The sequence below is a fragment of the Pelecanus crispus genome, chromosome 21 (assembly GCF_030463565.1).
Source record: "Pelecanus crispus isolate bPelCri1 chromosome 21, bPelCri1.pri, whole genome shotgun sequence".
Taxonomy (NCBI): Eukaryota; Metazoa; Chordata; class Aves; order Pelecaniformes; family Pelecanidae; genus Pelecanus; species Pelecanus crispus.
This window is the reverse complement of record NC_134663.1, coordinates 6,385,474-6,410,713: the sequence shown is the minus strand read 5'-3', so window position 1 is coordinate 6,410,713 and position 25,240 is coordinate 6,385,474. Positions and strand designations below refer to the sequence as shown.

Sequence of the window (25,240 nt, the reverse complement as noted above, 5' to 3'; positions counted from 1 at the left end):
GGTGCCGACCTCAGGGCCTCGCCCCGCTGCTCCCCACCTCCCCGTCCCCATCGCCCCTCATCTCCCCCGCGCCGGGCGCCGAAATTTCTCCGTGGCGATGCACAAATAGAACCGGGCTCGGCGCAGTCCCCCACGGCCGCCCACGGTCCCCATGGCAACGGCAGCGCCAGCCGCCAGCCGCCCACCCGCGCTCGCCCCGCGCCCCGGGGTGGGCACCCCCTGCCCGCGCCCCACGCCGCCCACCCACCCACCCGCGACGGGTGCCCGCCGTGGGCTCGGGGGAAGGACCCCCGCGTCCCCGCACCCGGCCAGGCCCTGGAGGTGCTGGTGGCCTCCAGGGTGGCCTCTTGGGTCCCCTCCCAAAAAAGCCTGCCCCCCCCCCCAGCAAGCCTCTGGCATCGGGGGGCTTCAAGGTGCCCTTGGGAGAGGTGGGGGGGGATTCTTGCCCCCCCAGCCCCCTCCCGGGTGTTTGGGGGTTGGGGTTGGAGCCTGGAGGGGTTGTTTGGGGTGACACTGCTGCAGGGGGGGCTCGGCATTGGGGGGGGCTGTGGGGGGGTGTCCCAGAGGGGGTGCGGGGACCTTGAGGGGGGTGTCTGGATATTGGGGTCTTCTGGGAGGGGGGTGGGATCCGGAGGGGGGGGATTTGGGGTCCTTTGCCGGGGGGAGGATCCTGGGGATGGGGTCTGGATATGGGGGCCTTTGGGGGGGGTGGAGGTGGGTCCTCAGGGGAGAGTTTGGGGTCCTTTGGGGGGGGGGATTGGGGGGGGGGGCTGGATACAGGGATATTTGGGGGGGGTGTCCTGGGGAGAGGGGGTCTGGATACAGGGATATTTGGGGGGGGTGCCGGGGAGGGGGGGTCTGGATGTGGGGCCTGGATGTGGGTCCCCCCCGCCTGGGGGCAATTTGGGATAAAGGGGTCCCGGGGTGGGGGAGGGGGCGGAGGTCTTGTTGCGGGGCCGGGGGGGGCCCGGGGGGGTTCCAGCCCCGGGGGGGTGCGGACGGGGCCCGGCGTGTGGGGGCGATCGGGGGGGGGGGGGGGGTCCCCGGCGCGGGGGCAGCTCCGAGGCGGGGGGTGCCCCGCGGGGGGGGATCCCGGGCGGGGGGGCGGCGGGGGCTGTCCCGGTTGGTGCCTCCCCCGGCCCGGCAGCGCCTCCTCCCGCCCCCCCGCGCCAGGCGGAGCCGGAGCCGGAGCCGGAGCGGAGCCGGTGCCCGGGCGGCTCATTGCGGCGCGGCGCGGCGGCAGCATGGCCACCACCGTGCCCTGCACCCGCTTCACCGACGAGTACCAGCTCTACGAGGAGATCGGCAAGTAAGGGCCGCCGGCACCGGGCCCCGGCCCCGGCCCCGGCCACGGCCACGGCCACGGCCCCGGGCACGGCCCCGGCCGCGGGCGGAGCGCGGGGGGCGGCGGGGGGCGGCGGGGCGGGGGGCGCTGCCCGGGCTCCGGCCGCCGCTCGGTGCAGACGTGACGCATCCCCCCCCCCCCCCCGCGGGACGGGGCACCCGGGACCGGCCCCCCCCCCCTCCCCGGTACCGGCCCTGCCCAGCCCCCCCCCCCCCGTACTGCCCTCCCCCCGGTACTGGCCCTGCCCCCCCCCCCCGCCCGGTCCGGTACCTGCGCCCCCCCCCACCAAACCCGGCAGCGGGGACCCCCGGGCCTTGCAGCCCCCCCCCCCCGGCGGCCCGGACCCCGCGGTTCCAGCCCCCCCGTCCCCATAGACCCCCCCCCCAGTCCCTGCAGCCCCCTTGTTCCCCAGGGACCCCCCCCATCCTTATGCACCCCCATCCTTACGGACCCCCCCGATCTTTCCTGACCCCCCCAGTGCCCCCCAGACACCCCCCCTCAGATATCTGTGCCCCTATCACCCCAGACCCCTCCAATCCCCCCAGATCCCCCCCAGTCCCCAATCACCCACCCCTATAGACCCCCCCAGTCCTTATAGCTGCCCTTGACCCGATGGCCCCCCATCCCTACAGACCCCCCATCCTCATAGACCCCCCCCATCCTTACAGACCCCCCCATCCTCATAGACCCCCTCCATCTCTCCTGACCCCCCAGTCCTCACGGATCCCCCGGCACTCCTGAGTCCACCCTGGCTCCTACAGCCCCCCCAGTCCTTATAGCCCCCCTTGCTCCTATCGAACATCCACCCTCCCAGACCCCCCCCAGTCTCGCCAGATCCCCTGGTCCTTATAGCTGCCCCGGTCCCTATAGAGCCCCATCCCTTCAGCTCCCCCAAAGCCCTTACCGACAACCCCCCCAGCCCTTAGAGCTGCCCTGGTCCTTACAGACCTCCCAAAGCCCCCCAGACCCCTCAATCCTGAGAGACGCCCCCCCCCCCCCCGGGTCCTTATAGCCCCCGGTCCCTACAGACATCCCTCATCCTCCAGACCACCCTTGAATCCTTATAGGCACTGGCTCCTTTTAGCCCCCCCATCCTCCAGGCCCCCCCAACCTCTCCAGCCCCCCCCCCATTTCTACAGACCCCCATCCATACCCCCCCTCTGGTCCTTACAGACCCTCTCCATCCTCCAGCCCCCCCAGCCCCTGGTAGACCCCTTTGGGCCTTATATAACTCCCCAAATCTGCTACCCCCCCCCACCGGTCCTTATAGAGGCCGGCCCTTCTGGATCCCCCAGTCCTTAAAGACCCCCAGGCCCCCCCTCCCCCCCCCCAAATCCTTCCACCAACCCCCCAGCCCCCCCCGCATCCATGCACCCCCCCCGGGCGGGTGCTGGGGGGAGCTGGTTTTGGGGGGAGCTCATTTGCCCCCAAGGCCATGGGGGGGGGGCAGGTCCCCCCCCCCAACCCGCGTGCAGCGTTGGGGGGGTAAAACTGCGGGGGGGGGGGGGGGCAGGTGGGGGCAGACCCCATCGGGGGCCCCCCCCATAGCGGGGGGGACATTTTGCAGGGGTAGATGTGGTCCCTTTGGGGGGACCGGGGGGGACATGGGGCTATTCCCTTGCTCTCCCCCAAATCCAGCCCGTCCTGGTTGCCATGGCAACGTGATCCCCCCCCCCCCCCCGATCCCTCCATGTCACCCGCCAGCCACCGCGCGTGTTGCGTCCCACCCCCCCCCCGCCGGGATTGCTGGGGACATCTGCCCCGGGCAGTGGGGAAACTGAGGCACAGCTGGGGGGCCGTGACGGTTGTCCCTCCCGCAGGAGCTGGCACCCACCGTGTCCCCTGTCCCTGGAGCCGCGGGGGGGGAGGGGGGGGGGGTGCCGGGCGCTGGGGAGCTCCCCCCCGTCCCCTGGCGGTGGCGGGGTCCCCACCGTCCCGGCCAGCGCGGGGCCCTCGGTGTCCCGGGACACGGGGAGCTGGCGTGGTGGCAGGGGACGGCCTGGCCCCCCGCCTCCAGGGGCCCACGTGTGCCCCACGGAACCCCCGGCGCAGCGGGGCCGGGGTGCTGCCGGGCTCTGCCGTGTCCCTAGCCCGGCCTGGGGGGCTGCGCCCTGCAAGGGTCCCCTCTGTGCCCCCCCAGGCGCTGACCCCCCGGCGTGGGTGCTGCTGAGCACGGGCAGAGCGGGGGCACCCGCTGCCCCGGCGGACCCTGGCGTGCAGGGATGGGCAGGGACGGGCAGGGACGAGCAGGGACGGGGGTCCTGGCAGGGGGACAGGTGGTGGTGGCACTTGGAGGGGCTGCGGGCGAGCAGGTGCCGCTGCCCGGCGTGGGCACGGCCATGCTGTCCCCGTCCCTGTCCCCGGGGGTGCCAGGGCTGCTGGCTCCCTGTGCCCCCAGCCGGGCCCTGTGCCCGCTGCCACCGCCACCATCGCCACCACCGCCGCCACCACCACCACCACCACCACCATCACCATCACCATCACCACCACCATCACCATCACCACCATCACCACCATCACCACCATCACCGCCACCATCGCCACCACCGCCACCACCGTCGCCACTGCCGCCACCACAGCCACCACCGCCATCCGGGCCACCCACCGTCCCCATGGCAACGGGCTGCTGGTGCCGGATCCTTCCCGCGACCCCCTCCGTGATGCCGGCTCCCGGCCCCCCGCCCAGCGCTCGCCCCCCCCGGGATCCCCCCTGCCCGGTGCCCCCCAGCACCCCCCATCCGCAGGCCCCCAGCGTGCCTGGGGCGGGGGCCGAGCCGTGCCGGGGCCCCCCCGGTGTCGGGGTTCACCCCCGGGGTGCTGAGTCACGGCCGGCGCAGCCCCCGGCCACGGGGTGCTGAGTCACGGGTGGGAGCCCACCCGTGCCTGGTTTTGGGGTGTGGGGGGGGCTGAGGCAGGCGGGGGGCGCTGAGCCTGTCCCCCTCCCCCTCCCCAGGGGGGCTTTCTCGGTGGTCCGGCGCTGCGTCAAGCTCTGCACCGGCCATGAGTACGCCGCCAAGATCATCAACACCAAAAAGCTCTCTGCCAGAGGTAGGACCCCCGCCGTGACCCCCTGGCACCCATGGGGTGGGTGCCCCCGGGGCCACCCCCAGCCCGGCCACCCTGGTGCCCATGGTGACGCCCATGGCACCCGTGACACCCGTGGCACCCGTGGCAAAGGGTGCCAGCTGGGGTGCGGGGTGCTCCGTGGGGGCTGGATCCGGCCCTTCCCGTCCCCATCGCCTCCCGCAGGGCCCCCCCCCCACCCCGGGCCCTGCAGCCCCCGTGGTGTCCCCTGCGGGGCGTGCACGCGTGTGAGCAGGCTGTGCGCGCATGCGTGTGGATGTGCCACGCGTGTGTGTGCGTGCATACACGATGTGCAAAGGTGCGCGTGCGTGCACAGCGGCGTGCAGCGTGTGTGCGTGCATGGGTTTGTGTGCATGCATGGGGCGAGCAGCGTGCATGTGCATGCACAGGTGTGTGCAGCGTGTGTCCCATGTGTGCATGGGGGGGTTCTTGCACCGGTGTGAGCTCTGTGTGCACCCAAGCGTGTGCAGTGTGTGCGCGATGTGTGCATAGGGGGGTGTGCATGCAGAGGTGTGTGCACACACATGTGAGCAGCGGGGGGTGCACGCGTGTGTGTGTGCACACGTATGTGTGTTCAGTGTGCGTGGGGGTGTGCACACAGGTGTTTGTGTGCTGCGTCAGTGCGTGTGCGTGCACACGCCAGCAGTGCGTGTGCGTGATGTGTACACAGGTGTGCGTGCTGCATGCGTGGGGGTGTATGTACGTGCACACGTGTGAGCAGGGCGGTGGGCGTGTGCATGTCCTGTGTCATGGGGCGTGCACACCCCCGCAGCATGGGTGTACGCTGTGTGCATGGGTGTGTGCGCACCCGTGTAGTGTGTGCACGGCGTGCACGGGCTGCGTGCAGGTGCGGGACATGCGCGTGCACAGCGTGCACAGGTGTAGGTGTGGGGTGCACACCACGTGTGAGCAGGCAGCATGCATTTGCACTGAGCGTGTGTGGGGGGGTGCTCTGTGTGTGCACACACGTGTGTGCATGCCGTGGCCACGGATGTGTGTGTGCGTGCACACAGGTGTGAGCAGTATGTGTTTGCTGTGTGCAAGTACAGCATGCATGGGGATGCGCGTGCACACACACGTGTGCACGCTGTGTCTGTGCACGCTGTACACAGGGGGGTGTGCAGGCGGTGGGGTGTGTGTGTGCGCACGCTGCGTGTGAGCTGGGTGTGTGTTCATGGCTGTACACACGCACACATGTGCAGGAGGGTGAGCAGGTGCACACGCGTGTCCACGTGCCCTCCCCACCCAGCACAGCCCTTCCCTGCTCACGGCCAGGGCTGCCCTCACCCTGCCCGCCCCTGCCCACCCCTGCCCCCACCCCTGCCCGCCCCCCCAGTCCCCTGAGCTCCCCCAGCAGTGTGGCACAGTGGGGCTGGGCCGCACACAGGCACAGCCGCACGCCCTGGTACACACACACTTACAGCCACACGCAGGTACAGCCGCACGCTCCTACAGTGGCAATCACAGGTACAGCCGCACACAGGTAACACCCCATGTGCACGGGTACAGCCACGCACACGGGTACAGCCGCACAGCCCCGTACACACGCATACCCAGGGACAACCACACGCACAGGTACAGCCACATGGATGTACAGCCTGCACACATGGGTACAACCACACGGATGTATGGCTGCCACATGCTGGTACAGCGGCACACACAGGTACACACATGTACAGCCACACACAAAGTGCAGCTGCACACATGTGCACACCTACAGGCACATGTACCACCCCGCACACATGTACATGGACAACCACACGTAAATCCACACCTGCACACCCGCAACGCATACACAACCGCACACATGTGCACACCCACCCCGATGTACATCCACACACACACGCCACAGCTGCATAAACATGCAGAACCGCACACATGTGCACACCCGCATATGTGTGTGCATACCTGTGCACACTCGTGCATGTGCACACATGCACACCTGCCCCACACTTGCACACCCAGACACACCAACACACATGTGCACACACCCACAGGTGCACACATGCACAGTCCCCACACGTGCACCCCGACATGCACCACCACCACCCCCCCCCCGCACCTGGTGCACACAATGCACCTGCGCATGCATGCACACCCGTGCACACCCCGCACCACCACAGAGCCACGTGCGCTCCCGTGTGGGCACCTGCGGGCTCCTCCGGCCGGGGCGGGGGACAGGGCTGGGGACCCCGGCGATGCGGGCGGGGGGCGCGGGGCGGTGCCCTGCCTGACCCCTGTGTCCCCAGACCACCAGAAGCTGGAGCGCGAGGCCCGCATCTGCCGGCTGCTGAAGCACTCCAACATCGGTGAGTGCCCGGGGACCGGCTACTGCCACCACGGGGGTGCGCGGGGTGACAGCCGGGGACGCGCTGGGTGCCCACCCGGGCTCCTGCTGGGTGCCCACCCAGGGCCATGTGGGGTCTCACCCCTGCGGTCCTGCTGGGTGCCGCCGTGGGGGGGTGACACCCGGGGAATGTGTCGGGTCCTGCTGGGTGCCATCCTGGGGACACGCTGGGTGCCACCTGCAGATAGGCTGGGTGCCCCTCTGGGGACATAGGGGGTCCCACCCTGGGGTCCTGCTGGGTGCCCCTCTGGGGACATAGGGGGTCCCACCCTGGGGTCCTGCTGGGTGCCACCACTGGGACATGCTGGGTGCCACCCTGGTGACGTGGGGTCCACCCTGGGGTCCTGCTGGGTGCCCCTCTGGGGACATAGGGGGTCCCACCCTGGGGTCCTGCTGGGTGCCACCACTGGGACATGCTGGGTGCCACCCTGGTGACGTGGGGTCCCACCCCTGGGGACATGCTGGGTGCAGCTGTGAGGGCTGCGTGTGACACAGACACGCGTGTGCCACACGTGGTGCATGCCCGGGGGCTCCCGGGGGCTCCCGGGGCCGAAGCTGAGCCTGTCCCTGTCCCCGTCCCCGTCCCGTCCCCGCAGTGCGGCTCCACGACAGCATCTCGGAGGAGGGTTTCCATTACCTCGTCTTCGACCTGTGAGTGCGGCCGGGGGGGTCGGGGGGTGCCGGGGGGGGTCGGGGGGTGCTGGGGGGTCCCGGGGCGGTTGGGGGTGCCCGGGGGTCAGGGTGACGCGGTGCCCCGGCTGCGTTGCAGGGTGACCGGCGGTGAGCTCTTCGAGGACATCGTGGCGCGGGAGTACTACAGCGAAGCCGATGCCAGGTGAGCCCCTGCGCCCCCCCAGACCCCCCCCAAACCCCCCTGGACACCCCCAGCCCCCCCCCCGGGGGCTGCAGGGATGGGGCAGCTCCAGCAAGGCAGGCGGGGGGGGCACCCAGGGGGTGGGGGGGGTGCCCCCCCCATTATCGTAACCCCCCCCACCGGCTCCGTCCTGCTGCCAGGGGCTCGGTGGGGCCCCCCCACGTCCCACCCCATGCTCCCCCCCTCCCCGCTGAGGCCTGGCGCTGTCATGCCATGTGCTGGGGGGGCTGGTGGCGGGTGGGGGGCCCCAGGGCCCCCCCCGTGCCGGTGCCGAGCCCCCCCGCGCCCTGTGTGCCCACCGTGTGCCCGTCCCCGTGGTCTCTGGGCTGTCACAACATTGTTTCTCCCCCTCTCTCGTTCCCCCCATCTCCGCCCCCCCCGTCCTCGTCCCCCCCCCCCCGTGCCCCCCTCAACCCTCGTCCGTCCCCCCCCTTTCCCCCCCCGTCCCTCCCTGTCTCCCATCACGCGTCGCTCGGCTCTGTGCGTGTCCGTGTGTCCGTCCGTGTGTCCGTCCGTCCGTCCCACCACTGCCTCTCCGCTCGCTGCCCCCCCCCCAGCACCCCCTTCCCTGTGTTTTGCCTCCTGCCACCCCACCTTGCCCCCCACCTGCCTTCTTGCCCCCCCCGGCCCCTCTGCCCCCCATCCTGCCCCCACTCCCACCCCTTTACCCCCATCCCGCCCCCTCCCACCCCCTCCATCCCCATCCTGCCCCCCCTGCCCCCCCCTGCCCCCCCATCCTGCCCCCCACTCCCACCCCTTTACCCCCCAACCTGCCCCCCATCCTGCCCCCCACTCCCATCCCATTCCTTTCCCTCCTGCCCCCCAACCTGCCCCCCCCACCCCATGCCCCCCATCCTGCCCCCCCTACCCCGCCCCCGCCCCCCGTGTTGTTTTGCAGTCACTGTGTCCATGAGCTATTAGCACGCGTTTCTCCCACCCATCACTTTGCCCCCGTGCAGCGGGAGCCGCAGGTCAGTATAACGGGGGGGGCCGGGGGGGCCGTGCCCCCCGCGCTGCCCCCGCCCGCCGGAGCATCCCGCTTCCCGGCCCCCGCTCCCCTCACCGGGACCCCTCTTTGGGGCTCTCCTCCCTCCTTTTTCTCCCCCCCCCGCCCCAACTTTTTTTGCCCCCCCCCGCCCTTGCAGGGAGGTTGCCCCCCCCATGCCCCAGCACCCCCAGCGGGGCGGGGGCCCCCCCTTCACCCCCATTTCAGCCTCTCATCCCCCCGCTCCTTCCCTCTTTCTTTCGTGTCTCGTCTCCATCTGCCCTCCCCGCACCCCCCGTCCCCCCCCCGTGAGTCCTGTCTGGGGGGACCCCGGTGTCCGGGCAGCAGCAGGGCTGGGGGGGGGGTCCTCATGGGGAGGGGGGGGGCACAGTAGCACCATTAGGGTGAACCCCATGGCTCCATGCCAAGATGGGAGCACCCCAATGGGCACCCAGGGGTGACTCCCCCGCCCCCCCCAGGCAGAAACCCCCTCAGGGGTGACCCCCCCCCCCCAGGCAGGGGCATGGGGTGGGGGTGCCAAGCTCAGCACCCCCCCCCCAAATACAAGATGACTGCTTGTTTTTGTAGGGTTCCCCCCCCCCAAGGGCACAGTGGGGGGCCAGCAGTGGGGCAGGGGGGGTGGTTTGGGGGGGCACAGGCCCCGGGGTGCCCCTGGGCAGGGGGGCTGTGGGAGGTGGCGGGGGGGCAGCGTGCCCCTGACCCCCCCCCCCCCCCGACATTTGCACGCAGCCACTGCATCCAGCAGATCCTGGAGGCCGTCCTCCACTGTCACCAAATGGGGGTCGTCCACAGGGACCTCAAGGTGAGTGCCCCCCCCCCGTCCGTCCGTCTGTCCCTCTGCACAGGGTGGCTCCCTCCCCCCGGGGTCCCTGGGTCCCCACAGCTTCAGGGGGGCCCTTGCTCAGGGGGTCCCCAAGCCCCCGGGTCTGGGGGAGGGGTCCCGGAGCTCGCCCTGGGGCTGGGGGCTCCCCTCTGCTCTGAGTGCCCCCCAGCTGCCATCTCCCCTTTCTGGGGTGCGTGTGCCCCCCCCCCCGTCTGGGCACCCCCCCCCCCAGTCTGGGCACGCTCCTGCGCCGCGTTGGGTGCTCACCGCGACCCCCACTGCGGGGGACACGGGCCAGGTGGGGTGTGGGGATGGGGGCGTGCGGGGTGGGGGGGCTGGAGCTTGGCTGGGGGGGGCTGGGTCGGGGCGAGACACGGGGTGCAGGGCGATGCTGGGTGGGAATGGGTGGGATACGGGGTGACGCTGGGATGAGGCCGGGCGGGATACAGGGTGCCGGGGAGCTGGGGCTGGGCATGGGGCTGTGCCAGCCGGGCACCCCGGGCGCGGGGCGCACGCAGCCCCCAGACCCGCTGCCTGCGGCGCGGGGGGTGGCAGACGGGCAGGACCCCCTCTGCGGCGGCCGCCAAGCACCCTCTGCTTCCTCCCGTCTCCTCCTCCCTTCTGCACCCCTTGCTTGGCGCTGCTCTCGCCCGCCGCTGCCCGCCGCAGCCGGAGAACCTGCTCCTGGCCAGCAAGTGCAAAGGGGCGGCGGTGAAGCTGGCCGACTTCGGCCTCGCCATCGAGGTGCAAGGGGATCAGCAGGCCTGGTTCGGTGAGTGCCACCGCGGCCCCGCGCCCACCACGTCCCTGTCCCGCTGCCCACCGCGTCCCGCCCCGTGCCCGCAGCATCCTGCCCGCTGTGTCCCAGCCCTGTGCCCACCGCGTCCCACGCCCACCGCATCCTGCCCCGTGCCCACCGCATCCCTGTCCCGCTGCCCACCGCATCCCGCCCTGTGCCCGCAGCGTCCTGCCCGCTGTGTCCCAGCCCCGTGCCCACCACATCCCTGTCCCGCTGCCCACCGCATTCCGCCCTGTGCCCGCAGCGTCCTGCCCGCTGTGTCCCAGCCCTGTGCCCACCGCGTCCCACGCCCACCGCATCCTGCCCCATGCCTACCGCGTCCCTGTCCCGCTGCCCACCGCGTCCCGCCCCGTGCCCGCAGCGTCCTGCCCGCTGTGTCCCAGCCCTGTGCCCACCGCGTCCCACGCCCACCGCATCCTGCCCCGTGCCTACCGCGTCCCTGTCCCGCTGCCCACCGCGTCGCCCCCGTGCCCGCAGCGTCCTGCCCGCTGTGTCCCAGCCCTGTGCCCACCGCGTCCCACGCCCACCGCATCCTGCCCCATGCCCACCGCGTCCCTGTCCCGCTGCCCACCGCATCCCGCCCCCGTGCCCGCAGCGTCCTGCCTGCCGTGTCCCAGCCTGTGCCCACCGTGTCCCACGCCCACCACATCCCACGCCCACTGCGTCCTGCCCCATGCCCACCACGTCCCTGTCCCGCTGCCCACCGCGTCCTGCCCCGTGCCCGCAGTGTCCTGCCCGCTGTGTCCCAGCCCTGTGCCCACCATGTCCCTGTCCCGCTGCCCACCGCATCCCACGCCCACCGCGTCCCGCCCCATGCCCACCACGTCCCTGTCCGGCTGCCCACCGCGTCCCGCCCCGTGCCCGCAGCATCCTGCCCGCTGTGTCCCTGCCCCGTGCCCACCGCGTCCCTGCCCCGTGCCCGCCGCGTCCTGCCCCGTGCCCGCCCTGTCCCCTGCCCCTGCCCCGTGCCCGCTGCGGCTCGGCTCAGCTCCTGCCCGTCTCCGTCGCAGGCTTCGCGGGCACGCCCGCTACCTCTCCCCCGAAGTCCTGCGCAAAGAGGCCTACGGCAAACCCGTGGACATCTGGGCGTGCGGTAAGAGCCGATCCCGGCCTGATCCCGTCCCCCTCCCATCCTGATCCCTCCCGGTCCCTTCTTGATCCCGGCCTGATCCCCATCCCACTCCCATCCTGTCCTCTTCCTGCCTCCACCCTGGTCCCATCCCATTCCCAGCCCCTGTTCCCCATCCCAGTTCTATGCTGCTTCCATCCCAGTTCCTGTCCCAGCCCTATCCCAGTCCCCATCCTGTCCCCATCCTGTCCCCATCCCTGTCCCCATCCTGGTCCCATCCCTGTCCCCATCCCATCCCTGTCCCCATCCCTGTCCTCATCCTGTCCCCATCCCTGTCCCCATCCCGTCCCCATCCCTGTCCCCATCCCATCCCCATCCCTGTCCCCATCCTGGTCCCATCCCTGTACCCATCCTGGTCCTGTCCCCCTTCTCTGTCCTGGTCCTGTCCTGGCCCATCTGTCCCCATCCCTGGCTCCATCCTGGTCCTGTCCCCATCTCTCTCCCCATCCAGTCCCCTCCCTGTCCCCACCCTGGTCCTGTCCCCTTCATCCTGTCCCCATCCTGTCCCCATCCTGGTCCGGTCCCCATCCCTGTCCCCATCCTGTCCCCATCCCTGTACCCATCCTGGTCCTGCCCCATCCTGTCCCCATCTCTGTCCCCATCCTGGTCCTGCCCCATCCTGTCCCCATCTCTGTCCCCATCCTGGTCTGGTCCCCATCCCTGTCCCCATCCTGTCCCCATCCCTGTCCCCATCCTGTCCCCATCCCTGTCCCCATCCTGGTCCTGCCCCATCCTGTCCCCATCCCTGTCCCCATCCTGGTCTGGTCCCCATCCCTGTCCCCATCCCTGTCCCCATCCTGTCCCCATCCCTGTCCCCATCCTGTCCCCATCCCTGTACCCATCCTGGTCCTGCCCCATCCTGTCCCCATCTCTGTCCCCATCCTGGTCTGGTCCCCATCCCTGTCCCCATCCTGTCCCCATCCCTGTCCCCATCCTGTCCCCATCCCTGTCCCCATCCTGGTCCTGCCCCATCCTGTCCCCATCCCTGTCCCCATCCTGGTCTGGTCCCCATCCCTGTCCCCATCCCTGTCCCCATCCTGTCCCCATCCCATCCCCATCCCTGTCCCCATCCTGGTCCCATCCCTGTACCCATCCTGGTCCTGTCCCCTTCTCTGTCCTGGTCCTGTCCTGGCCCATCTGTCCCCATCCCTGGCTCCATCCTGGTCCTGTCCCCATCTCTCTCCCCATCCAGTCCCCTCCCTGTCCCCACCCTGGTCCGGTCCCCATCCCTGTCCCCATCCTGTCCCCATCCCTGTACCCATCCTGTCCCCATCCTGGTCCTGCCCCATCCTGTCCCCATCCTGGTCTGGTCCCCATCCCCGTCCCCATCCCCGTCCCCATCCTGTCCCCATCCCTGTCCCCATCCCTGTCCCCATCCTGGTCCTGCCCCATCCCCGTCCCCACCCCAGTCCCCACCTTGGTCCCACCCCGTGGCCATCCCGGCCTGCGTGCTGCGGCCATGCCGCGCTCTCCCGGATGGGTGGGTGCTGCCGCGGGGGACGGCGCCAGCCTGGCAGCACCGGGGAGGCTGGCACGGGGACAGGACATCTTGGGGACGCCGCTCCCCTGGGGCAGAGCTGGCGGGAGGCTGGGGGTCCCTGTCCCCCCGGCCCTGACCCCGCTCTCCCTCGCCCAGGCGTCATCCTGTACATCTTGCTGGTGGGCTACCCGCCATTTTGGGACGAGGACCAGCACAAACTCTACCAACAGATCAAGGCCGGTGCCTACGATGTAAGTCCCCGGTGCCAGGCGCCTCCCATGCTATGGCCAGCCAGCTCGTTAACCCTGGAACCTACTGAGGGACACTACAGCTAATCACCACTGGGGAGAGCCGGGGGGGGCACTTTGGGCCACGTCTCCAGTGCCTGGCTGGGGGCGCGTGGGGAGGCGGGGGGACGCAGGCGCAGCGGGGCTGCTCCTCCCCAGCCGTCACCCCCGCCGCGTCCCCGTGTCCCCCCCTGCAGTTCCCTTCCCCCGAGTGGGACACAGTCACCCCCCGAAGCGAAAAACCTCATCAACCAGATGCTGACCATCAACCCCGCCAAGCGCATCACAGCCCACGAAGCCCTCAAGCACCCGTGGGTCTGCGTAAGTGCTGCCCCCCGCTCCGCCAGCGTCTCCCCGGTGTCCCCCCCGCCCCGGGGCCGGTGGCCGCCGGCGCCTGGCGCTGACCCCGCTGTCCCCCGCAGCAACGCTCCACCGTGGCCTCCATGATGCACAGGCAGGAGACGGTAGAGTGTCTGAAAAAATTCAACGCCCGGAGGAAGCTCAAGGTGAGGCCTTCTCGAGGGAGAAGCGTGGGCTGGATGCGTGGCCGTGCCCGCTGTTTCCGCGCCTGGCACAGCACCGCCCGGCCCATCCCCGGGGCTCTCCCACCGGGCCCGGTGCCCCCCTGCCCGGTGCAGAACGGTCGCATCCTGGCAGCGCCCGCTGCGGCGCGGTCCTGTCCCGGCCACCCCACGCGCCCGTCCTGGCCGTGCCCGGCGCTTCCCTGCCCGCCGTGGTCTCATCCCGGCAGCGCCCCGGCGCTTTCCCCCGGGGCACGGTCCCATCCCAGCGGTGCCGCGGTCCCATCCTGGCCATGCCCCGCTGCTTTGCCGTGGGCCACGGACCCATCCCGGTGGTACCTGGTGCAGCACGGTCCAATCCTGCCCCTGCCTGGCACACCACACCGTGCCAGGGCCCCAGCCTGCACCCCTGCCCCGTACCCTGGGCCCCATCCTGCACCCCTGCCCCGTAGCCTGGGCCCCATCCTGCACCCCCCCCACCCCACTGCCCTGTACCCTGGGCCCCATCCTGCACCCCTGCCCCGTACCCAGGGCCCCATACTGCACCCCCTGCCCCGTACCCTGGGCCCCATCCTGCACCCCTGCCCCGTACCCTGGGCCCCATCCTGCACCCCTGCCCCGTACCCAGGGCCCCATTCTGCACCCCTGCCCTGTACCCTGGGCCCCATCCTGCACCCCTGCCCCGTACCCAGGGCCCCATCCTGCACCCCTGCCCCGTACCCAGGGCCCCATCCTGCACCCCCTGCCCTGTACCCTGGGCCCCATCCTGCACCCCCCGCCCCACTGCCCTGTACCCAGGGCCCCATCCTGCACCCCTGCCCCACCGCCCCATACCCTGGGCCCCATCCTGCCCCTGCCCCGTACCCAGGGCCCCATCCTGCACCCCTGCGCCGTACCCAGGACCCCATCCTGCCCTTGCCCCATACCCAGGGCCCCATCCTGCACCCCCCACCCCACTGCCCTGTACCCTGGGCCCCATCCTGCACCCCCCACCCCACTGCCCTGTACCCTGGGCCCCATCCTGCACCCCTGCCCCGTACCCAGGGCCCCATCCTGCACCCCCTGCCCCATACCCTGGGCCCCATCCTGCACCCCCCGCCCCACTGCCCTGTACCCAGGGCCCCATCCTGCACCCCTGCCCCACCGCCCCATACCCAGGGCCCCATCCTGCACCCCCTGCCCTGTACCCAGGACCCCATCCTGCACCCCTGCCCCATACCCTGGGCCCCATCCTGCCCCTGCCCCGTACCCAGGGCCCCATCCTGCACCCCCTGCCCTGTACCCAGGGCCCCATCCTGCACCCCCCGCCCCACCACCCCGTACCCAGGGCCCCATCCTTCACCCCTGCCCCACCGCCCCGTACCCTGGGCCCCATCCTGCCCCTGCCCTGTACCCGGGACCCCATCCTGCACCCCTGCGCCGTACCCAGGGCCCCATCCTGCCCCTGCCCCATACCCAGGACCCCATTCTGCACCTCTGCCCCACTGCCCAGTACCCAGGGCCCCATCCTGCACCCCCCACCCCATTGCCCTGTACCCAGGGCCCCATCCTGCACCCCTGCCCCGTACCCTGGGCCCCATCCTGCACCCCCACCCCACCACCCCGTACCCTGGGCCCCATCCTGCACCCCTGCCCCTTATCCAGGGCCCCACTGCCCCGTACCCCCCGCCCCGTGCCCAGCGCCCACCCTGCCCCTCCCTCCCTTGCAGGGCGCCATCCTCACCACCATGTTGGCCACCAGGAACTTCTCAGGTAAGGGGGGGCTCCCGCTGGCCGGGGGGGGGCCGGGGGCCGCAGCCCCCCCCGCCCGCAGCCCCCGCCGAGGCCAGTGCCCCCCTCCCCCCTCTCTCTGTCGCTGTCTTTCTCTCTTTCTCCCCCCCTACCCCCCCCCCAACCCCCCCCCCCTCCCCCATTTTTTCCCCTGTCGGCGAGGACGGGGCCGTGCGTTAGCCCGGGGGGGGCAGGATCCGGCCCCCCCGCCCCACGCACGCAGCAGCAGGTAGCGCCCGGTCCCTGTGTACCCCCCCCCCCCCACTCCGGTGGCTGGCGGCGGGGGGGGGGGACACGGGGCGGGGGGACACGCCGGAGCAGTGCCAGCCACCCCCCAGGCCTGAGGCCGGGGTGATGGGCACCCCAGGGCTTGTTGGGGAGGGTGAGGGGTGGGAAGGTGGGGGTCCCGGCTGCAGCCCCCCCGCCCCCCGCCCCCCCCCCCCCTCCTAACAGGAGCTCTGCTCCCTTTCTCTCCTCTCTCTCTCTCTCCTGCCCGCCCTCTGCCCGTCTCCTGCCCGCAGTGGGCAGACAGACCACCGCTCCTCCGACCATGTCGGCGGCCGCCGCCGGGGCCCCCCTGGGGCTGGTGGAACAAGGTAGACGCGTCCGCAAAGGGCCCCCCCGGCCCCCCCCCGGCCCCGCTTGGTTTCTGTGTGTCCCCCCCCCTCCAGATCCTTCATCCCCCACGTCCCGTCCCCATCGTCTTCCTCACCCCCCCCCCCCCCCCCCCAACAGGTTTCGGGTGCCCTCCTCGGAAATCGGAGCGCATGCATGGCCCCCCCGCATTGCCCCCCCCCCCCCGCATCCCCCTCCCCCCCAGCCTCTCCCCCCTCCCCGTGGGGACCGAGAGATGCCACTGTCCCCTCCCTGCTGCCACCCCCCAGCTGGCCCCCGGGGGGGTCTCTGCACCCCCCCACGGCGCTTCCCCCCCACCCCGGGGGGCTGCTTGGGTGCTTGTGCCCTGCTCCGGGCCGGTGGTCCCTGGGGGGGGGGGGGGCACTGCGGTGGCACCCCCAGGGGGACCCTCGGGGACCCCCGCCTGGGTCAGCAATGGGGAGCTGGGGGGGGGAGGCGGATAATTTTAGGGTGCCCCCCCCATTGCTCCCACACCACGGCACTGCCCCCCCCCCCCCCCCCCCCGCACACAGGGGGGGCACACAGGTGCATGGAGGGGGGGCAAACTGGCCGCATGCCCCCCTCCGTGTCCCCCCCTGTGTCCCGTCCTCGCACGCTGCCCCCCCCCCGCATGTGCCCCCCCCCCCCCCCCAGCATGCCCCCCCCCGCACGGCTTCCCGAGAGCTGCAGCCGGTGTTCGTGGCGCCGCGAAACACTCGGCGGGTCTTAAACCGTGCCCCCCACCCCGCAAAGGGCTACAGCTGCCCCCCCCCGCCGGGGGTCCCCCCCCCCCGGCCCCCCCAATTCGGCTCTGGTTTAAACCCCCCACCTCTCAGCGCCCGCCTGCTTTCGGAGGAGGGACCGGGACCCTTGGGGGACACCCCCGCCAGGGACCCCCGTGGGGACATGGGTCCGCTGGGGGGGGGGGCGGGGGTGTTCCCTCCCCCCCCCACCACCCCCCCCCCTTGGGTGCTGCTCCGTGCCACCCCTGCTGTCACCGGCCTCGTCACCGCACAGCCCCTGCCGCCCCGTGACGCCGGCGGGGGGGTCCCCGAGCTCGGAGAGGCGACGAGGATGCTCGAGGTGACCCCCCCCCGCCCACTTGTGCCCCCCGCCATGTCCCCCCCCCAGGGATAGCAGTGACAGCCGCTCCCCCGCCCCGGCCTCGCCCCCCTCCAGGGTGACACCGGGAGGGGCACAGGGGGCCGCCCCCCCCCGGACTCAACTCATCTTTTTTATGGTTTTTTTTTTATGTTTTTCCCTTTTTCCTCCTCCCCCCCCGTCTCTCTCTCGCCCCCCACTCCTCTCTCTCTCGCTTTCCTCTCTGCATTTCTCCAAGGTAAGCCAGCCCTGCCCCCCCCCCGCGGGGGCCACCAGGATGGGGGACCCCCCCCCCAGCTCATGTGTGTCCCCCCCAGGATGGGGACACCCCCCCAGGTTGGGGACAACCCCCCCCCGAGGATGGGGACAGCCCCAGGATGGGGACAGCCCCCTCCCAGCGCCTGCCCCCGCCCCGACGCCGGGGTGGTGGGTGCTGCTGGCACCCCGGGGGGGCATCAGGGTGGGGGGGCCGGGGGGGGGTCGTGGGGGGGGCACTGCGTCCATCGTCCCCAAGGGAGGGGACAGCCGCTGACGCTCTCCCCCCCCCCCCCCCCCCCCCCGCAGCAGCTAAGAGCTTACTGAACAAGAAGGCGGACGGCGTGAAGGTGAGGGGCCGCGGGGGGGGCAGCGGGGGGGCTGCCCGCCCCCGTGCCGCTGAGCCCCCCCCCGTCTCTCCCCCCCCAGCCTCAGACCAACAGCACCAAAGGCAGCGCCGGCGTCACCAGCCCCAAGGGGACGCTCCCGCCCGCCGCGCTGGTAGGTGCCCCCCCCGCGCTCCCCCCCCGCGCCCCCCATCCCGGCCGGATCCATCCCGCCAGCCCATCCCATCCATCGCCATGTGCCCCCCTCCCCGTCCGGCTGTCTGTCCGTCCGCCGGTCCCTGGCGTCACTGGGGGGGGGGGGGGGGGTGTCCTGGGGACGGGGCTGGAGCGGGGGGTGCAGCGTACGGGCACAGGGTGCCCCAGCGTGAGGACAAGGTGGGTGCCGACGGCGAGGGGGGCGCGGGGTGCGGGTGCGGGGGGGTGTCCCCGACACGGGTGGCAAGGCGGGTGCAGGATACGGGCGCAGGGGTGTCCCTGCCGTGGGCACAGCGCGGGGGGTGCAGGGTACGGGCAGGGGGACGCCCCGTCACGGGGACGGCGCGGTGGGTGCAGGGTACGGGAACGGAGCCGTCCTGCGGACAAGGTGGGTGCCGGCCGCGGGCAGGGGGATCCGCAGCGACGTGGGCGGCAAGGTGGGTGCAGGACGCGGGCACCGAGGTGCTCCTGCCACAGGGACGGCGAGGCGGGTGCCAGATACGGGCGTGGGGTTCCCCATCGTGCAGACAGCGAGGTGGGTGCGGGATGCGGGCAGGGGGACGGCCCCGCCGCAGGGACAGCGAGGCGGGTGCGGGATGCGGGCAGCGGGATGTTGCACCGTGCAGACAAGGTGGGTGCCGCGCGCGGGCACGGCAATGGGCCCTGCCATGCAGCCGGCGAGGCGGGCGCAGGATGTGGGCGCAGGCATGGGGACGCCGACCGTGGCCCTGCCGGTAAGTGCAGGACACGGGCACGGGGCTGGCATGGCGGGCGCAGGATGCGGCGAGGCCCTGGCGACGCAGACGGCAAGGTGGGTGCAGGCACGGGGATGCCTGGCCAGCACAGCGGTGCAGGATACGGGCGTGAGCGTGTCCGGCTGGTACCGCGAGTGCAGGCTGCGGCCGTGGGGACACGTGGCTGGTACAGTAAGTGCAGGATGCAGGCTCGGTGGCTGGCCAGCACAGCGAGGGCAGGGTACGGGCGTGGGGATGCCCGCTGGTACTGTGAGCGCAGGATTTGGGCGTGGGGACGCCCAGACCGCACAGCAAGCACAGGATTCGGGCGTGTGGACGCCCGGCTGGCGCAGCGAGCGCAGGATTCGGGCGTGGGGACGCCCGGCTGGCGCAGCGAGTGTGGGACGCGGGCAGAGGGATGCTCGGCTGGCGCAGTGGATGGAGAACCCGGGCGCAGGGATGCCCGGCCGGCACAGCGAGTGCAGGATACGGGCACGGGGCTGCCCTCCACGACCTGGCCAGCTCCTCCTCAGCCGTCCACGGGGTCCCGCTGCGTCTCTCTCCCCCCCGCTCTCTCCCCTCTTTCCCCCCTTCCGCCTCCGTCTTTCTGTGAATTAAACCATTTGGCTTTCGCTGGACTAATGACTCTCTGCTTCTCTCCCCCCTCTGCCCCTCCCCGAATCCGGTCTGGGTCTCTCTTCGTCCCCGTCCGCGTGCCACTTGCTCCGTCGTCCCCCCCTCTGTTGTCCCCCCCTGGGCTCTCGCTCCCCCCCCGCCTCTGTCTCTCTCCCTTCTCCCATAGGAGCCTCAAACTACCGTAATTCATAACCCCGCGGACGGCATAAAGGTATTGCTGCCTCTCTTCCCTTCTCGCCTCGCCCGCGATCGTTGGCCCCCGGGGTCGTTTGGGGCCCCGCTTTCCGCCTCCATCCTCCCCCCAGCATCAGCCATGGCGCGGGGCAGGGAGGGGGCTGACTGGCGCTGGAGCGGACGAGGATCGCGCCCGGGGCGCGGTGACGGCGGGGGCTCTCCCACCCCCCGCGGCATCCGGCATCACCGGGGTCCTGCCGAGCCCCGGCCGGGCTCGTCCCCGTCCCCATCCCTGGCTGGGCCTGATTCTGACCCCCTCTGTTTGTGTCTCTTCCCCCTGCACCGCCGCCGTCCCGCTGGCAGGAGTCGTCCGATAGCACCAACACCACCATCGAGGACGAGGACACGAAAGGTGACGGGGCCGTGGGAGGGCTGCGGGGTGGGGCTGGCGCTGGGATGCACTGGAAGGGTGCTGGAATGCACTGGGATGGCAGCAGGATGCATTGGGGTGCACTGGGATGCACTGAGATGGCGCTGGGATGCACTGGGATGCCCTAGGAGGGTGCTGGGGTGCACTGGGATGGCACCAGGATGCATTGAGGTGCGCTGAGATGGCACTGGGATGGCATGGGGATGCATTGGGATGCACTGGGATGGATCGGGATGCACTGGAATGGCACTGGGAGGCACTGGAATGGCTCTGGGATAACACCAGGATGCACTGGGTGATGGATTGGGACACTGTGATGGTACGGGGACTTGTTGCAATCTGCTGGGATGGCACCAGGATGCATTGGGGTGCACTGGGATGGAACTGGGAAGGATGGATTGAGATGCACTGTAATGGCACAGGGACACACTGGGATGCGCTGGGATGGCATTAGGATGCATTAGAGTGAACTGGGATGGATGTGGGATGGATTGGGATGCACTGCAATGGCATGGGGACACACTGGGATGGCACTGGGATGCTCTGGGATGGCTCTGGGCTGGCACTGAGGTGCATTAGAGTGCACTGAGATGGACTGGGATGCACCAGCATGCACTGCGGTGGCATTGGGATGCACTGGGATATACTGAAGTGGCACTGGGGTACACTGACATGCACTGCGTCACACTGGGGTGCAGTAAGATGGCACTGGGATGCACCAGGATGCACTGGAATGACACTGGAACACAGTGGGATGGTACCAAGATGTATTGGGGTGCACTGGAATGGCAGTGGGATGCACTGGATAGAGCTAGGCTGTACTGGGATGTATTGGGGCGCACTGGAATGGCACTGGGACACAGCAGGATGGCACTGAGGTGCTGTGGGATGTCACTGGAATGCACTGGGACAAACTGGAGTGTAATAATATGCTCTGGAATAGCACTGGGACATACTGGGATGGAACTGGGCTGTGTTGGAATGGCACTGGAGTGGCACGGGGATGCAGTAGGATGGCACTGGAGTGGCATTGGAGTGAAACGAGGCATTAGCATGTAGTGGAGTGGGCTGCACTGGAATGGCACTGGAACACGCTGGGATTGCACTGAGGTGCACTGGGACACACTGGAATTCAACAGCATGACACTGGGATGGAACTGGGGTGAATTGGAATGCTTGGAATGGCACTGGGACACAGTAGGCTGGCACTGGATTGCATTAAAATGCACTGGGATGGCCCTGAGAGGTGCTGGTGTAAACTGGGGTGTATCAGGATGCACGGGAATGGTACTGGAACACTCCAGGATGCAACTGAGATGCAGTGGATTGCACTGGGATGGAACTGGGGCATATTGGAATGCACTGGGATGTATTAGAGCGCACTGGAGCAGCACTGGGATGCACTGGGATGCAGTAGGATCACACTGGGATGTGCTGTGATGCACTTGCATGGAACTGGGCTCTGTTGTAATACACTGGGGTAGTACTGGAATGGCACTGAGCCACAGTGGGACGGCACTGGGAGACACTGGTATGGAACTGGCTGTATTAGGATGCACTGGAATGCCAGTGGGATATACTGGGGCATGCGGGGGTAACATTGGGGTGTACTGGGCAGCACTGGAACATGCTGGGCTGGCAGTGGGCCATGCTGGGAGGGCACTGGGCAGCACTGGGCCATGCTGGGAGGGCACTGGGCCATGCTGGGAGGGCACTGGGCAGCACTGGGCCATGCTGGGAGGGCGCAGGACGCCTCGGGGGGCCGTGGGGATGCTGAGTGTGGCGTGGCAGAGCTGTGGGGGCCCTGCGCGTGCAGAGGTCCCCGTGTCTGTCCCCACGGTCCGTCTGTCTGTCCCCACGGCCCATGCATCTGCCCCCATAGTCTGGCCCCAAGGTCTGTATGTCTGTCTTCGTGGTCCTCTGTCCTGTCTGTCCCCATGGCTCATGTGTCCGTCCCCATGGCTCATGTGTCCGTCCCCATGGTCGGTCTGTCCGTCCCCATGGTCTGTCTGTCCGTCCCCATGGTCCATCCATCTGTCCCCATGCCCCCCTCCCCTCCACGTCCCACGTCACCACGCCCATCCCGCATCCCCAAATCCCGTCCACGCATCCTCATGGCGTGTGTCCATCCCTCTCCCTCGCCACCATCCCCGCCCTCCCCTCCCCACCCCCCCCTCCCCCCGTCCCCGGGGACCCCGGCGTGGGGACGGGGACAGGGAGAGGCGCTGACGCTGGCCGCCCCCCCCAGCCCGCAAGCAGGAGATCATCAAGATCACGGAGCAGCTCATCGAGGCCGTCAACAACGGGGACTTCGAGGCCTATGCGTGAGTGGGGTCCCGCGGGCGGGGCGGGGCGGGGCGGGGCGGGGCCGCTGCTCACCGCTGCCTTGCAGGAAGATCTGCGACCCGGGGCTCACCTCCTTCGAGCCCGAGGCCCTGGGCAACCTGGTGGAGGGCATGGACTTCCACCGCTTCTACTTCGAGAACTGTGAGTGCCCGGCCCTGCCTGCGCCCTGTGCGCTGCCTGCGCCCTGCCTGCACCCCTCCCTGCCTGTGCTGCCTGCACCCTGCGTGCGTCCTGCCTGCGCCCTGCCTGCACCCTGCGTGCGTCCCGCCTGCGCCCTGCCTGCTCTGCCTGCGCCCTGCCTGCGCCCTGCCTGCTCTGCCTGCACCCTGCCCTGCCTGCACCCTGCCTGCACCCTGCCTGCGCCCTGTGCGCTGCCTGCGCCCTGCCTGCACCCCTCCCTGCCTGTGCTGCCTGCACCCTGCGTGCGTCCTGCCTGCGCCCTGCCTGCTCTGCCTGCACCCTGCCCTGCCTGCACCCTGCCTGCACCCTGCCTGCACCCTGCCTGCACCCTGTGCGCTGCCTGCGCCCTGCCTGCACCCCTCCCTGCCTGTGCTGCCTGCACCCTGCGTGCATCCTGCCTGCACCCTGCCTGCTCTGCCTGCGCCCTGCCTGCACCCTGCCTGCTCTGCCTGCACCCTGTGCGCTGCCTGCTCTGCCTGCCCTGCCTGTGCCCTGCCTGCACCCCTCCCTGCCTGTGCTGCCTGCACCCTGCATGTGTCCTGCCTGCACTCTGCCTGCGCCCTGCCTGCGCCTTGCCTGCTCTGCCTGCGCCCTGCCTGCACCCTGCCTGCCCTGCCTGCACCCTGCCTGTGCTGCCTGCGCCCTGCCTGCTCTGCCTGCGCCCTGCCTGCGCCCTGCCCTGCCTGCACCCTGCCTGCGCCCTGCCTGCTCTGCCTGCGCCCTGCCTGCGCCCTGCCTGCACCCTGCCTGCACCCTGCCTGCCCTGCCTGCACCCTGTCTGCTCTGCACCCTGCCTGCACCCTGTCTGCTCTGTCTGCACCCTGCCTGCACCCTGCCTGCTCTGCCTGTGCCCTGCCTGCTCTGCCTGCACCCTGCCTGCTCTGCCTGTCCTCTCCCTGGCCAGCCCATCCCCATCCACCCCACCTATCTCCCTGCCCGTCTCTTTTGCTGTCCCCTGCCTGTCCCCCCCCTTGCCTGTTTCCTGTCTGCCTGCCCATCCTGCCTGCCCAGCCCATCTGGCTGCCTGCTTAGCTGTCCGTCCTCCCGTCCTGCCTGTCCCTCTGTCCGTCCTGCCTGTCTGGTCACCTGTCTTGCCTGCCCCCCCTGCCTGCCCGGCTGTCCTCTCGGTCCCCTGTCTGTTTGCCTTGCCTGTCCCTGTCTACCCGCCCTGCCTGCCAGGCACCCTTGGCCAGCCCCTGCCCGTCCATCTGTCCATCCAAACCTTCCAGCCCCTGCTTAGCCTCTGCCTGTCTTGCCCAGCCCCTGCCCCGATCTGTTCCCTGCCTGGTCTGTCTGTCCGTCCACCCCAGCCTATCCTTCCTGTCCCCCTGCCCATCCTCTGCCCGGCCACTGCCTGCCGCCCTGCTTGTCCTGCCTGGTCCCCATCTGCTTCTTTTCTGCCTGCCTGTCCGTGCTGTCTGCCTGTCCATCCACCCATCCGTCCTACCTGTCTGTTGCCTGCCTGTCCATCCACCCCCCCACCTGCTTGTCCAGCCTGCCTGTCCGCTGCCTGTCCATTCGTCTGCCCGTCCATCCATCCTGCCTGCCCATTCCATCTGCCCGTGCATTCTGCCCATCCATCCTGCCTATCCAGTCCATCTGCCTGTCCATCCATCCCGCCTGCCCATTCCATCTGCCCGTCCATCCATCCCGCCTGCCCATTCCATCTGCCCGTGCATTCTGCCTGCCCATCCTGCCTATCCAGTCCATCTGCCTGTCCATCCTGCCTGCCTGCCCATTCCATCCACCTGTCCATCCTGCCTGCCCATCCGTCCTGCCTGCCCATCCTGTCAGCCTTGTCCATCCGTCCTGCCTGCCCATCCTGTCTGCCTGCCTGTCCCCCCACCCCTCCCTGCCTGTATCACTCCCTGCCTGCGCATCATGCCTGCCTGTCCATCCTGCCTGCCTCCCCGTGTCCCTCTGCCTGCCCATCCCCGTGCTCGCTTGGCCGTCCATCCGCCTGCCCTGCCAGCACCCCTGCCCGTTCCGCCTGCCCCGTCCCCGCTGACGGCCGCCCCCCGCCGCAGTGCTCTCCAAGAACAACAAGCCGATCCACACGACCATCCTGAACCCCCACGTGCACGTCATCGGGGAGGACGCCGCCTGCATCGCCTACATCCGCCTCACCCAGTACATCGACGCCCAGGGCCGGCCCCGCACCAGCCAGTCCGAGGAGACCCGCGTCTGGCACCGCCGCGACGGCAAGTGGCAGAACGTCCACTTCCACGGCTCGGGGGCCCCTGTCGCGCCGCTCCAGTGAAGGTGAGCGCGGGATCGGGGCTCGAGGGGTGCCAGGGTGCTCCGGTTCTGGCTCACGGGGGTCCCCCATCCCCGCAGAGCTCGCGGTGGCTGTCCTGGTTCCAGCCCGACGGAGACGGCGATGGGAGCCGAGCCGGCAGCCGGAGCTGCGGCCCCGAAGCACGCGTCCGCATGCCTGTCCCCCCTGCCCCGGCCCCTGCTCCTCCCCCCCTCCAGTGCCTGTGTTTGCAGAAAACAAAAAGACAAAAAAAAAAAAAAAAAAAAAAAAAGCCAAAATGACAACGACAACAAAAAAAAAAGGGGGGGGAAAAAAAAAAAAAAAAAGGAAGGGAAAAAATTTCCCCAACCCAACCACCCCCCCCCCCACCCCCCCCCAAAAACCAACCCAGCCGCTCGGCCACAGGCAGGGGGGGCTGGGGGGGACGCCCCCACGGCCAGACCCCCCCTCTCTGCCCATCTCCGCCTGGGGGGGGGGTCTCCCGGCTGGGGGGGGCGGTCCCGAC

At 70.4% G+C, this 25,240-nt stretch overlaps 1 protein-coding gene across 1 annotated transcript; it reads left to right on the top strand.

The window, feature by feature from the left end:
* The first annotated feature begins 1,244 nt into the window (after positions 1 to 1,244).
* Positions 1,245 to 24,738, top strand: CAMK2B (calcium/calmodulin dependent protein kinase II beta). Its single transcript, XM_075723982.1, is given in 22 exon segments — positions 1,245 to 1,309; positions 4,299 to 4,393; positions 6,679 to 6,738; positions 7,373 to 7,427; positions 7,546 to 7,611; positions 9,386 to 9,458; positions 10,149 to 10,251; positions 11,289 to 11,303; positions 11,306 to 11,371; positions 13,044 to 13,138; positions 13,372 to 13,401; positions 13,403 to 13,495; positions 13,597 to 13,680; positions 15,405 to 15,447; positions 15,987 to 16,061; positions 17,746 to 17,786; positions 17,866 to 17,937; positions 19,515 to 19,559; positions 19,886 to 19,934; positions 22,201 to 22,276; positions 22,345 to 22,439; positions 24,506 to 24,738. Coding segments are annotated over 22 exon segments (1,629 nt in total).
* Positions 24,739 to 25,240: the final 502 nt, after the last annotated feature.